General features: G+C 37.6%; 1 protein-coding gene across 1 annotated transcript; it reads left to right on the top strand.

Annotated features, from left to right (window-relative positions):
- The first annotated feature begins 137 nt into the window (after positions 1–137).
- On the top strand, positions 138–13,313 carry LOC105163049 (uncharacterized). The gene is made up of 24 exons (XM_088881536.1): positions 138–379; positions 1,513–1,879; positions 2,254–2,408; positions 3,127–3,366; positions 3,644–3,753; positions 3,860–3,937; positions 4,014–4,120; positions 5,488–5,582; positions 5,663–5,793; positions 6,196–6,299; positions 6,366–6,443; positions 6,584–6,662; positions 6,839–7,007; positions 7,570–7,640; positions 7,809–7,889; positions 7,972–8,045; positions 8,314–8,410; positions 8,510–8,569; positions 9,657–9,711; positions 9,829–10,220; positions 10,290–11,930; positions 12,032–12,604; positions 12,696–12,754; positions 12,816–13,313. Exons 2-24 carry the CDS (start codon positions 1,527–1,529, stop codon positions 13,009–13,011), a joined length of 4,998 nt encoding a protein of 1,665 aa, XP_088737662.1. The 5' UTR covers positions 138–379; positions 1,513–1,526; the 3' UTR covers positions 13,012–13,313.
- Positions 13,314–13,657: the final 344 nt, after the last annotated feature.

The raw sequence follows: 13,657 nt of genomic DNA, 5'->3' as shown, positions 1-13,657 counted from the left end.
ATGTTAATGTTAATTTATAAAATTTCCAAATTATAACGACTTTTCACTTTCCCTCTTGTACCTGGGATTTCTGTCCTGAAACTTATTTTGGGTTTCAACTGCTACTTCGAATTCATACCCACTGCCGAATAGACGAATATAACCCTGTGAACCACCATCCGGTTCTCTCTTTCAAAGGAAGGAAAATGACCAACTCCATATACCAAATAGTAATATCATATTCATCAAATTATCTCCGCTTCTTTGTTTTATTAGTTAACAATTTCGTCACCTCCTTCCTCACCCCTCCTCCTCCACCGGAACCTCGCCTCCGGTGCTCCGATTTCAAATGCATATGAATCCGTTTTTCTCTGTTCTTCTTTATTGAACTACTGTTACGGTAAATAGAATCGTTTTGTTTTCGGAGTATTTCCTTCTTATTTTGCGGCAAAAACTGACGCGAAAATCTCGAATTTTATGGCCGTCCGTGTCTATGTGGAAGTTTGTTGCTTGTATAGTGAGAATGCATCCAACTTTCTTTTTCTTTTTGTTTTTTTTTAGCAGCTAACGATGGGGATTTATCAGAGAGCTTAATCCATTTCTTGATTAGATCTTTATGTGCTATTGTTTGTAGTGCCAACATTTTTTTGTGTTAATCTATTTTTCTGATGAAATTGTGGGGTTTTATGGCGAAAATAGTTATAGATTTATCAATCTAGAGTCTCTTTGTACTTCATTGAAGTAAAAGCCCTACCTGAGTTACGTATTATAGTATGCTGACACTTGTGAAACCATGATAGTCAAGAAAGTTGCATAATTTTTGCTTTTTGATGATGAGAGTTGTGATGGAGTTGAATATGCGTTTCTGCATTAGTATGGTAATAAACTGTCATTTTAGGTATCCTTGAATGGGATTTAAATGATCGAATGCTCGGTTTCGTCATGGAGAGACTTGCGCTGCTGTATCATGACTATCTACTTGCGTAAACTTAAGTATTAGTTGAAGTCTATTTAGTTTGAAACGAGGCTTTTTGTTAGTTATACGGTTCTGGTTTCATGTAGCCGTTATGATCATGTTTATATTTATGTAATCTTGCAATGAACGTATATTGACACTTTATGTTTGTATGGGTTGGTATTATTAACATGTGTCGAGAGAATGATAGTAATGCACTCACAAAAAAAAAAAAAAAAGGAAAATTCGCTTAATTGTTTGGTATCAGTTTATATTTACTTTTTTGGCAGGGTTAGGCTTGTGGTTTTCATTAATAGCACAGACAACCTTTTCCAACATCTTTTAGTTGTATTCGCCGTCACAGAAATTTTGGTTTTTGCGTTGACTAGTTAGGTTAAGTTTATAATCATATGATTTTGAAGGTTGCTATGTATACACAAGTATCTGTCTAGAGTTTAACTTCTCATGTACTTGGTTGCCTTTTTTGCCATTGCTTTTGTTGTGCTAGTTTCGTTCAGCAATCATCACTTTTTACTTGAATAAAATTTTCTGAAGGAATTCTTGTTAATATGCTTCAGGTTTTACATATATAATGGAGTTTAGGAAATACACTTGTTTTGGTGATGCACCTAATGTGGGCATGGGTACAGTAAATCTTCTGAATAAGTTACACACAAAGGCTCAAATGGAAGCTCATGAGGAACCTGCAGATTGTGCTTCCATGGATGTAGACCTTGACATCCGAGAAATTTATTTTTTGATCATGCATTTTCTATCTGCTGGGCCATGCCAAAAGACATTTGGACAACTCTGGGTGGAGCTTTTAGAACACGACCTCTTACCCAGAAGATATCATGCTTGGTATTCAAGAAGTGGTTCAGTCTGCAGGGATGAAAATGATGATGGGAACTCCTTCCCTCTAAATTATGACAATTTGGCCGGAAGGTGAATTTATACTCCATATTTTTCTTGTATCTGACAGTGATCTAGTTCTCTTAATAGTTTGATCAAAGCGGAATTCCATCTCCTCAAGAAAATGGCTTTGGCTTTTCCCCCTCAATTGTAGAATATTTACTATTTTCTCTTTAGGAGCTTCTCTTTGTGAATGTGTGTGCATTCAGGCACAAGACAAGTTTAATGTTTATACTTACGATGCTGATATTTAGCTTGTATCAATTGAAGGAAAGTCACATGAGTAGTAGCATCCTCTAGCATATTTCATCTCTCCTTTGAATAATGGAACCATACCTTGATAAGGTGAAAGATTTTATCCGCAAGCAAGTGGTTTCGTTTGACTGAATCGTTTGATCTTTTACCAGGTACTCTCACATTGAAAAGGATCACTTGGTCAAGCTGCTCAAACAGCTGATACTGACAACATCCCCTCCTTTACGGTGTATGGTGGGGAAAGTTGCTCCAGCTGCTGCTGATGTTCCTACACTACTTGGAACTGGGGCCTTTTCTTTGTTGTCATGTATGTCAATTTCATGCTTTGACCTAGTTTTATTTTGTTTACTTTTCCTTCAGCAATTGAAAAATATTTGGCTTTCCTTTTCTAGTCAATGATGGATCATTTGTTGATGCATTAGTTTGCAGACTTATTGACTTGGCTTTCTGGCTGACTGGTGGTTGATACCTTGCACTATATAGATTGCTATTTGCTGGAACAATTAATAGTTTGAGTACTTATAATTGAAACTTATTATCGTGACCACAGCTTTTGGAATATAGTTTTAGTTCATTGAAGAAAATACATGCACCAACTAACATGCTGACCCAGCAATTATTACGCAATCCAACTGCATGTATCTCACAGTATTGTCTAATGTATCTTATTTTAGAGTTTCAATTCTAATATCATTCGTGTAATTTAGAAATTTTAGTATCAAAGATGATTCATTTCAAACACTTGACCGGAGGTGGAGGGAGGGAGGGAGGTCCCATCTTAATCCATTATTTTGTTAATTTGAGATTCCTTAGCATAATCGTGATGAGATTAATGAAACCACAGACTGAATTAACTCATTTAGAAATCCAAATTTTCAGTGTTGTCTCATCACTTTTCATTGTACGACTGCTGAAGCAATCTACTCATTATGAACTTTTGAATCCCCCACCCAAAAAAGAAAAAGGAGGGGAAATACATGCAAATTGAAGAAATATATTTCTGAGCAGTTTTACATGCTATTCAGGTGAGAGAAATAAAGTAAATAAGCAAGCGAGGAATTTTCCATCTTACCTCCGGTGGCCTCATATGCAAGCTGATCAGGTTCGAGGGCTTAGCTTGAGAGAAATTGGAGGTGGCTTTTCCAAACACCATCGCTCTCCATCTATCCGCCTTGCATGTTATGCCATTGCTAAACCATCCACTATGGTGCTGAAGATGCAAAATATGAAGAAGTTAAGAGGACATAGGGATGCTGTGTATTGTGGTATGTTTTACTTTGGAACTTTGAATGGATGTATTGCATATTTTTAGAATCCAGTCATCAAATGGTCAACAATCTTTTCATGCATTTATACTCTGAAGCAAATTAACAGCAACTGCCAGGGCATCTGATTATCATCTATGGATGGGCCTTTTATCCCGTAGATGATGACTTAGTCAATTCCCGTTTCTGTCAGTCATCTGCCATAATGGTATTCAGTTAATTTCTTTTCCCATGATGCAATAGTTGTTTCGCTACATCACTACATTGGATTTTGTAGCAATATTTGATCGCTCTGGTCGCTATGTGATTACTGGTTCGGATGACCGTTTGGTAAAGATTTGGTCAATGGAAACTGCATTTTGCCTAGCTAGCTGCCGTGGGCATGAAGTAAGTATGAAACACATGGAATATTTGGTAAATGTCCGGTAGATTGGTACTTGTTCAATTCACTTTTAGCTTGCTTAACCTTTTTTATCCCTTTAATTACTACTAGGGCGACATTACAGATTTGTCTGTCAGTTCCAATAATGCTTTAGTGGCATCGGCATCAAATGACTTCACTATTCGAGTTGTAAGATTCTTACCCCCAACCAGGATAACATTTAGTCTCTTTAGCTCTTCAATAACTGAGTTGTCATCTTTCACAGTGGCGACTGCCAGATGGGTACCCTATTTCAGTTCTTCGTGGACATAGCGGAGCTGTTACTGCCATTGCCTTTAATCCCAGGGCGAATGCTATCTATCATCTCTTATCGTGAGCCTCGTTATGACTTTACCACCATTTCATTTAATTCAATGAAGTCTGAAGTTGTTTAAGCATTTGGCTTTGGCCTTTAATAGTTAATGGCTATTGCTTTGACTTCTATGTCCTCATTTATTAGTTAATGTACCTACTGTTGTTTTCATCTCCTGCCAAGTTCATTTTCGGTGCTGAGAGAATTGCCAGAATCTTCTGCATTTATTTTGTTGATAGTGACTTTATTGAATCATAACTGTGAAGAGTAATTTCCCTGAAATTTTGAGTTATAAATTTCAGATTCAAATTCTGAACTGATGAGTACAAAGAGATAGGTCATCATAAATATCACACAAAATCTTTTTTGCATGATTGTGTGATTGAGAGATCGGCATTGAGTAAGTGTCACAATTAGGTTAAGTCCACCTTTTCTGTAGTTTCCTTGACATCTTGAGATCTGTCGTCCTTTAGCTCTCACTGAGGTTGGTTATTACTTCATGTCATCCTCCTTAATTGCCCTTGTTTGGCTTTCTCAATATTAGTGCAGCCTCTCCTAGTTTTCTTTTGCAAGGTACCTCTTTTTGAGTTGAGATTAGGATCTGGTACTTGGGGTATTACAATATCCCCTTCAGTTTGACCCACTAAAATAACTTTCGCAGCACGCTCTCATAATATGCATAATTGTGCCTCATGGAAATTTTAGTAGGATTGTGATATATCATATGCATAATATATATCGTAAAGCAAAACTGTTAACTGCAAGCACTGTGTCATATTTTTTTTAAATTAATTTTTAAATTTTGTAAAGCAAAATTTTGTAATGCTTTTCAATATGATAACCCTCCAATTGACGACTGAGTAGTTGCCCATTTATAGCATGTGCGCTAAGGCAATACCATTGATGAAGTTTTGTGGTACTACCATGAGAGACTTCATAAGAAGTTGCACCAAGTGATGCTAGTGTATGTCATATGTGTTTTCCAGGAAGTCAAATTAGAGTATAATAATACAGTGGGTGATTTGACTCCAGATGTACTTCTGGAAAAATAAAGGAAGTTGTGCAACATAACATAACAAAAAGTTGGCTGTTGTTACTTTAGTGCTAAAATCAAGTTTTTCTAAAAAGAAGTGTGTTTTGTTTAATAGGAAGTTGCCTTTTGTGTTAGATAGATATTAGCTTTCCTTATTCTTAATATGCAATATATTATGAATGGCATGTTAATAGTTTAGAACTTATGTGGAGCTGTGAATATTTGATTCTTTTCTATATCATATTCATGAACATGATGTTGCTTTTCAATATTAGCTAGGAGGGGATAAAATGCTCTTCTAACATGGCGCTATCATGAAGTTCCCTTTATTTATTAATCAACTATTTTCACTAGGTCGTCTGATGATGGAACGTGTCGGATTTGGGATGCTAGACACTCCCAGTGCCGTCCTCGTGTTTACCTCCCAAAGCCCACAGAGGCCGCTACTGGTACAATGATGCCTTGTCTAAAGTCTAGTTTCTGTTGGCAGCCAATATAATTGGACACATTCAACCTTATATTATTGTAGGAATGAGCAGTGCTTTGCCTTCAGCTAGTGCATCATCAAGTGCTGCTTCACCATGCCACCAAATATTGTGTTGTGCATTCAATGCTAATGGAACTGTCTTTGTTACTGGGAGCTCTGATACTTTTGCAAGGGTATGAATAATATCCTCCTGTTTGTGCTATGTGCCTGGCTACCTGGACATGAACAATGTGAATGCCAAAATATTTTCCTTATTAACAATAAGCATTTATTTAATCAGTGTACAGTTACTAGTACATTAGTAAGTTTTGACATTCAGTGTTAACTTTTTGTTGTACTTTGTATATCTGGGGTCCTTGTGCTTGCATGTAGTATGTTATAGTGGAGTTATATGATAAACTTTCAAATTTTGTGGAAGTGGACGCATGTGGTTATGTTTGTCAATAGATTGTGAAATTCTGCATGTTGTAATATGATATGAACACAGCTTTTAGATTTATGCTTCTCTTCTTGCCCCCTTGCTTCATTCAAATCCTTGCATCGAAGAAATTAGTAAGACCCTTTCTAATAAGCAGGTTTGGAGTGCTTGTAAACCCAGTATAGAAGATCCTGACCAACCAAGTCATGAAATTGACATACTAGCTGGCCATGAGAATGATGTAAACTACGTTCAGTTCAGGTCAGTAAGTCACTACTTAAGGGCTCCTGAAATTTTCAGTTGTCTCACTGGTTCTTTCCCATACAGTGGCTGTGCTGTGGCTTCGCGATCTTCTCCATCTGATTCCTTTATTGAGGATAGCATTCCGAAATTTAAAAATTCCTGGTTTGTTATTACTCATATGCCTATCCACATTAATTACACTGCTTCCATTTGCTTCACTTCTTGTGCAGGTTATTCACTAGCTTAGCTTATTTGTTCTTATGACCTGTGAATAACTTGTTATTCATCCTTCATAATCTCAGGTTTAATCATGACAACATTGTTACCTGTTCACGTGATGGCAGTGCAATTATTTGGGTACCTAGATCAAGGAGATATCATGTTAGTTCTTCTGGCTCTTAAGATTTTAGTGCTTAATGTATGAATAAGTTTAAAATTTTGAATAAATGCTTTTAGCAAATGTTTCTGTTTTACTTTTGATCTTCACATTTTACGTGGACGTACCACTGTATATTTTACAAGGTTGGTTTTTCTTCTGAAATATTTCTTCCTTTTAGGGTAAGGTTGGACGCTGGGTTCGGGCGTATCATCTTAAAGTTCCTCCTCCACCTATGCCGCCTCAACCCCCTAGAGGAGGTCCACGCCAGAGATTTCTTCCAACTCCTCGTGGTGTTAATATGATCATATGGAGCCTGGATAATCGTTTTGTGCTGGCTGCTATCATGGGTATTCTATTTTACATGGGAAATCTTTAATTGCCCGTATTAATGTCTTTATCCTTGAACAACATCTGCAGATTATGTGCTGAAGAGTGACAATTTGAGTTTGCTTCAACTATGTGGTTAAGTCACATTATGATCAACATCATGTCCATAGAAATGCCTATTGTAGACGAACCAATCATTAAATTCCTAATAATTTTAACTTTTACTCGACTTGAATTACTGCCAGACATCAAATGATTAGTTATACTCTCTCTCTCTCTCTCTATATATATATATATAGGTATATGTATATGCACATAAAGCTATATATATTCCACATTTTAATTGTATGGTAGTTGATTGATTGATGCAACTGTGTTAACGCTTCATAAATATGCATTCTTTATTATACCATCACAGATTAGAGAAAGATGGTTATTTCTAACTGACAATGTTTAACAATATAAATAAATTAGTCTTCTCATTCCAATAAAATTAATTGTTTGGACAATGAAGCTTTTATTTCTTCTGTTTGATCTTTATAGGATTAGAAATCTTTGTTTATGGTTGAGATATCTTTACAGATAACAGGATATGTGTTTGGAATGCTAATGATGGTAGCTTGGTGCACTCTTTGGCTGGTCATACAGCATCTGTAAGTATTGAGGAGAAATACTATAACTATGTGTTTGTGGAGGATAATTATCATACACACACCAACTGCCACATCAGTTCTTATTCAATTAAGAAAAGTCTCTGCAAAGACAATCGTTTTCAATTAACCTTTGCTTGCTTCTCAGAATTTTGTTTTGTTGTATGTCAGACTTATGTTTTGGATGTCCATCCTTTTAACCCAAGAATTGCTATGAGTGCTGGGTATGATGGGAAGACTATATTGTGGGATGTAAGTTCATGTTCTCTCGTATCCAGCAATCTTTAATCCTAGTTCTTTCTATCTTTATCTATTCCCTGTGATGTATTCCTAGATATGGGAGGGTATTCCTATAAGAGTGTATGACATAGGCGGACGCTTTAAGCTGGTTGATGGGAAGTTTTCACAGTAAGTGACACCATCTAATTTCTTTCTTCATAGATTGTTCTAGATCCTTCTGTTTTCCTTTCTACCGATGTGACATCTATGAGAACTAGATCTGTTTTGCATTACTCTTTCAGTAGTCAGTACAATGAGTCTTGATCCCCTATTGTTCGCTAATACATTTTCATGTTTGCTCTGCTGAATCGCATGTCTGCTCTAACTATGATTTGAACTCATGAATGCATATGCACTTTCTCCTTGTCACTAAAAATGGTGTTTCTTGGTAATCTAGGGATGGCACATCAATAGTGCTTTCAGATGATGTAGGACAAATATATCTGCTAAACACAGGTGAAGGGGAGTCCCAGAAAGACGCCAAATATGATCAGGTATGGGGAATGGTACTTTAATTTCTGTTGTTCGTTGGGTTTTATAGACTCAATTATGATGATTCTGGCTTATGTCTCTGTGTTTGTATATCCAAACAGTTCTTCCTTGGGGATTACCGCCCACTTACCCAGGACACTCATGGCAATGTGGTTGATCAGGTGATTGAACTTAATTGTCATTGTGCTTTTGAAGACAATACTCCTCCTCTTTTTGCCAATTTAAAGTACTTCACTAGTATTTTTGCCTTGTACATCATGTTACATTTGCTTTCTTTTCTACTCCAGTCCTTTTGCAGTTTCTTAGGATTAAGTTTGGTGTCCTTTTTGTTATAGCGGCCTTGGCACTTCAAATGGGGGAATAAACTATGTAACAATCTTATTGGTTCGTGATGGCTGTTAGACAATGTCATATAAATTACTTCTAGTCTCCTGACAGTCAGTCACTCTTGGAGCTTCTTTGTTAAGATTCTGGAGCATTCACTTTTCTCTCTGTCTCTGTCTCTCTGACCCCTTTACATCTGTAACTCGGAACACACAACAAAATTCAGAAGAATATAAAGAAGCAAACTTAAAGGTTAAGGGGATAGATTCTTGAGAGGTTTTTGGCATAGCTTCAGAAAAGATAGTCTATTAATAACTTCCACTCCTACTATTTTTTGCTCAACCAGGTCCATATGGACTAGTTAACTTAGGCCTGACTGGTGGGCATCTTAGTGATAAGTTCGCGTGCTGTTTGGAATGTGAATGATCCAAGTGACTTATTAATGAATAATGTCTACTATATAATTTGGAAGTATATGTTTCTTAGAATTACCATTTGAGTTGAATTATGTTGTTCGTGTTTCTGTTTGTTTGCTTCTGTAACCTGTTGCTCGTCTAATAGGAAGAAGCTTACCTGCTGCTGAACTTAACTTTATTTTTCAGTTGCATCTGTATTATCTTTTCCCAAGTTAAGATAGGTGTAAATGCAATACCGCATTCTAGACATTGATGATATTCTCGCCCACCCCTTCCTCGTACAAAAGAGAAGAGGAAGAATTTGGTTAATAACATTATTTGAACTGGAATTCTGTATCCACAAATTACTTGTTAAGAAATGTATTTGACATCCTTTGTGCTTGACAAGTTTGAATATCTGAGGGCTGAGATTATGTCAGAGTAATTTGGTTAAAGATTTAATCTTGGCTCCAACCTCTCCTTTTTCCTCTTGTTTATTTAATATCTCAATTTGTTGCATCTGATGCAGGAGACACAACTTCCACCATACAGGAGAAATATGCAAGATCCGTTGTGTGATTCAAGTATGTGATGACTTCTCTGATGCATATTTGTGATTATATGTGTGTGTATTTGCCAGTACACTTAATCAGTAATCGGTTCCTTTCAAACGTATTCTTCTAATGGTTTCATTATCACAGGCATGCTTCCGTACCCAGAACCTTACCAGAGTATGTATCAGCGACGTCGACTTGGCGCTCTGGGAATTGAGTGGCGTCCTTCATCCATAAAATTTGCTATTGGCACAGATATTGGGATGGGCCCAGAGTTCCACATATTACCTTTGGCAGATTTGGATGTAGTACTTGAGCCACTCCCAGATTATGTGGATGCTATGTACTGGGAACCTGAAAATGATGGCATGAACGATGATAATGACTCAGAGTACAACATTACTGAAGAATATTTTAGTGATGAGCAAACTTGTCCTAGTGACAGCAAATTGAGTGATTCAGATTGTAGTGAAGAAAAGGTCAGACGAAATCAAAAAGATAATATGCGCCGGTCAAAAAGAAAGAAAGCTTTGCTAGAAGTAAGCTTGATTTCCAGAGGTATCAAATATTTTTGGTTTGCTTTGTCTAAGTTAAATGTTCTTTTTCAGGTTGAGTTGATGACTTCTTCGGGTAGACGTGTTAAGAAGAGAATTTCGGATGAACAAGAGGGGACCTCATCCAGAAGTAAAAGATATAAAAAATCGAAAAGTGGTCAGAAGAACTCTAGAAGGAAGTCTACAAAATCAAAGTCATTGAGACCTCAGAGAGTTGCCGCACGTAATGCAATCCATAACTTTTCGCAGATAGAAGCTTCTGCAGACGAAGAAGATGAAGATTGCTCAGTAGGTGACTTGTCAGATAGTGAGTCATCCATGGAAGGTTTAGCCATTCAGAGAAGACAACGTGGTGACAACCTGCTGAATGAGCAAAATATATGTTCAACTTCTGAAAGGGTGTCTTCTGATGGGTCTGAAGATGTAGTCAAACCTCTTAAGCATCCTGATTCCCTGGTCAGTGTTGGAAGCAAGAAGAAATTGGTTGTGAGATTTTCACTTCATCGTCGCACAACACCTGCACTTTCTGAGAACAATGTAGGCAAATTGAAGAGTCAAGGGAGTGTTGCATCTTCAACTTTGAGTGGCTGCGAAGAAAAGCCGGAAGAAGACAGGGTTAATCCTAGATCAGGGGATCTAGGTTCATCTTCTGCAGGTGTGGTTGATAAGGAAGATTATGGAATTCAGCTCAGAGATGTTGAAGAACGAACAGAAGTTGGCAATGAGTTGGGGACATCCACAAGTGGCCGTGATGCCAATGTGAGTTGGGGGAAGTTCAAAATACGCATGTCAAATGGCACACAGTTGGGAGATCTCGTGCCAATGAATGTGAATGCTGTAAGACCTAATGGATGCTCGCTGATAGAAGGTGAAGATAAGCCTTCATTATCTGTCCTAACTCCTCATCCGCAGTTGAACCATGATTCTTTTAACAAGCAAACTTTTGGGATTGGGGAAAAAGACTTACCTGGTTCTGATCTTCATGGATCTAATAGCCTTACTGTTGACACAAAACACTCTCTCGTACCAGAGAACAATTTGAGAAAGAAGTTAACTGTAAAAATAAAATCAAAGAAATTTCCAGGGGACTCTCCTTCCTATCTTCAAGGCAAGACCAAGTCAGATGCCACCTCAGGTGCTGCAGGTGAGTCAACATCTAAAAGGCCTTCTACTGTTGAGGAAAAACCAGTTTTTGGAGTGCCAATGGCAGGCAATGCTCCAGATGAACCAAATTGTATGCCTCAATTCCATGTCAATGGTGATGAAGTTTATGAAAGTGACCCAAATGTCAGCTTCCATGACCAAGAGACAGGAGCAGAATCACCTGACATGGCCACTGATTCAGCTCGTAGAGCCAGATCCTTTAGGTTGAAGGCTACATCACGGGACACTAGTCGTTCAAACCGTAACTTGGAGACGGGTGCTGAATATCTACAACCAGGTACATCAAGAAGTGCAGAGAAGTCCTCCAAGAAAGCCATTGATCATTTCCCAGCAGAGGGATCCAGACATGCTGGAAGATCTAGGTCTTCTAGGAACAAGAGAGAAAATTACTATAGGGGAGACAAGAGTTCTTTGATTGAAAAAAACATGCACCGTATGCCAAAAAAAACAAATTGGCTATTGTTGTCAGAGCAGGAGGATGGATATCGTTACATCCCTCAGCTAGGAGATGAAGTTGTGTACTTGCAACAGGTAGAGACTAACTTTGTGTCAATTTTCAGTTTTGTTTATGCTTCGTTCTTCTCGTTAACTAAGTGACTTAAGACTATTCTTTGGCTTTTAAAAATATCTAGGGCCATCAGGACTACTTAGAGTTGAGTAAGACATCTCAACCTGGTCCTTGGCTAAGGTATGGAGATAAGATTGGAGCTGTTGAAGTTTGTTTGGTTGAAGACCTCAAGTATACCACCCATTCTGGTTCTGGAGAGAGCTGTTGTGACATCAAACTTAGATTCATAGATACTTCTTCTCGTGTAGTCGGCCAAAAGTTTCAACTGATGCTGCCTGAGCTGGATGACTTCCCGGATTTTATTGTTGAAAGAACACGGTACGAAGCAGCTATGGAGAGAAGCTGGACAAGTAGGGATAAATGCCTGGTGTGGTGGAGAGATGAGAGTGATCAAGGTGGTGCTTGGTGGGAGGGCCGCATTACTGCCATCAAAGACAAATCTAGTGGTTTCCCCGGAAGTCCATGGGAAAGATATCTTGTCAAATACAAGAATGACAATACTGATTTCCGTCGTCACTCTCCTTGGGAACTGCATGATCCGGACATGTCATGGGAGCAACCCAACATTGATGATGAAAGGAAAGAGGAGATCCTAAGTTCTTTAACTGAATTGATGCAGAAAGCCAGTAAAGATAAGGTATTTCTTTCCCATCTGATACACTTGCATCTTTCTATAATAATAGATGAAGAATTCTGAGTCTGTTGTTTGAATTTTGTTGATGTTACAGGATAGGCACGGTATCATAAAACTGAATGAAGTCGCACAGAAACTGGATTTCATGAACAGGTAGAACTTTATGCTGTGTTTCATGTGTGTGAACCATATATTGAATGTGAAAATGTTGCAGGTTTCCTGTTCCATTATCTCCGGACATAATCAAGTCAAGGGTAGAAAACAATTATTATAGAAGCCTGAAGGCTATGAACCATGACATTGAGGTAATGCTATCAAATGCCGAATCTTACTTTCAGAAAAATACAGAGCTTTTGCGAAAGATGAAGCGCCTGTCAAGCTGGTTCACTCAGAACATTTTAGACTTGTAGTGGTCTGCATGCCTTCTTCTTAGCTTTTCTTCTTGGGAGCCCACAGATCCAGTTTTGTCTCATCGATCTTTCGGCCCCGGCTTAAATACAAAATATCCAAATGATAATGTGCTGTGTTGTAAAACTCTGAGTACTCAATTATGATAAGATCCTAATTAGTCTGAAGCAGTTGAAGGTAGAGGAAATGAGGCTAGTCTCAAGACATCTTAAATTTGTTGTCTATAGGAATGCAAGAACCTTGATATTCAAAGTTGTAACACCGTGCTTATTACGCTCACTCAATATAAAACCGGTTCCTCCTACGCCCACCTTAACTGTTTGTTTAATTGTTGCTGTCAATTTATTATCACTGTCTACTGTTAGTTCTTCATAACTTTGTAGGACCACATATCAAGTTTTAAGAGAGTATGAACATTGGTCTGACTTTAGTTGTGTGATTCTTCATTTGTCCAAGTCTTAATAAGTCTTTCTTGCTACTATTTAGTGAGGTCCACGCCTAACTGGATGACTAACATTGTTTTATTTTTAGGTATATTAACTTTTTGAAGAAATAATTGTACAAGTCATAAATTTGTTTCAGAATCTAATTGTTCTGCAAAATGTGATCAATAATTACCATTTAATTAATCTAATATAACTTTTGTTT

The sequence above is a fragment of the Sesamum indicum genome, linkage group LG6 (assembly GCF_026168435.1).
Source record: "Sesamum indicum cultivar Baizhima isolate 11 linkage group LG6, ASM2616843v1, whole genome shotgun sequence".
Taxonomy (NCBI): Eukaryota; Viridiplantae; Streptophyta; class Magnoliopsida; order Lamiales; family Pedaliaceae; genus Sesamum; species Sesamum indicum.
The sequence above is the reverse complement of the archived record's forward strand: the minus strand, read 5'-3'. Positions and strand labels throughout refer to the sequence as shown.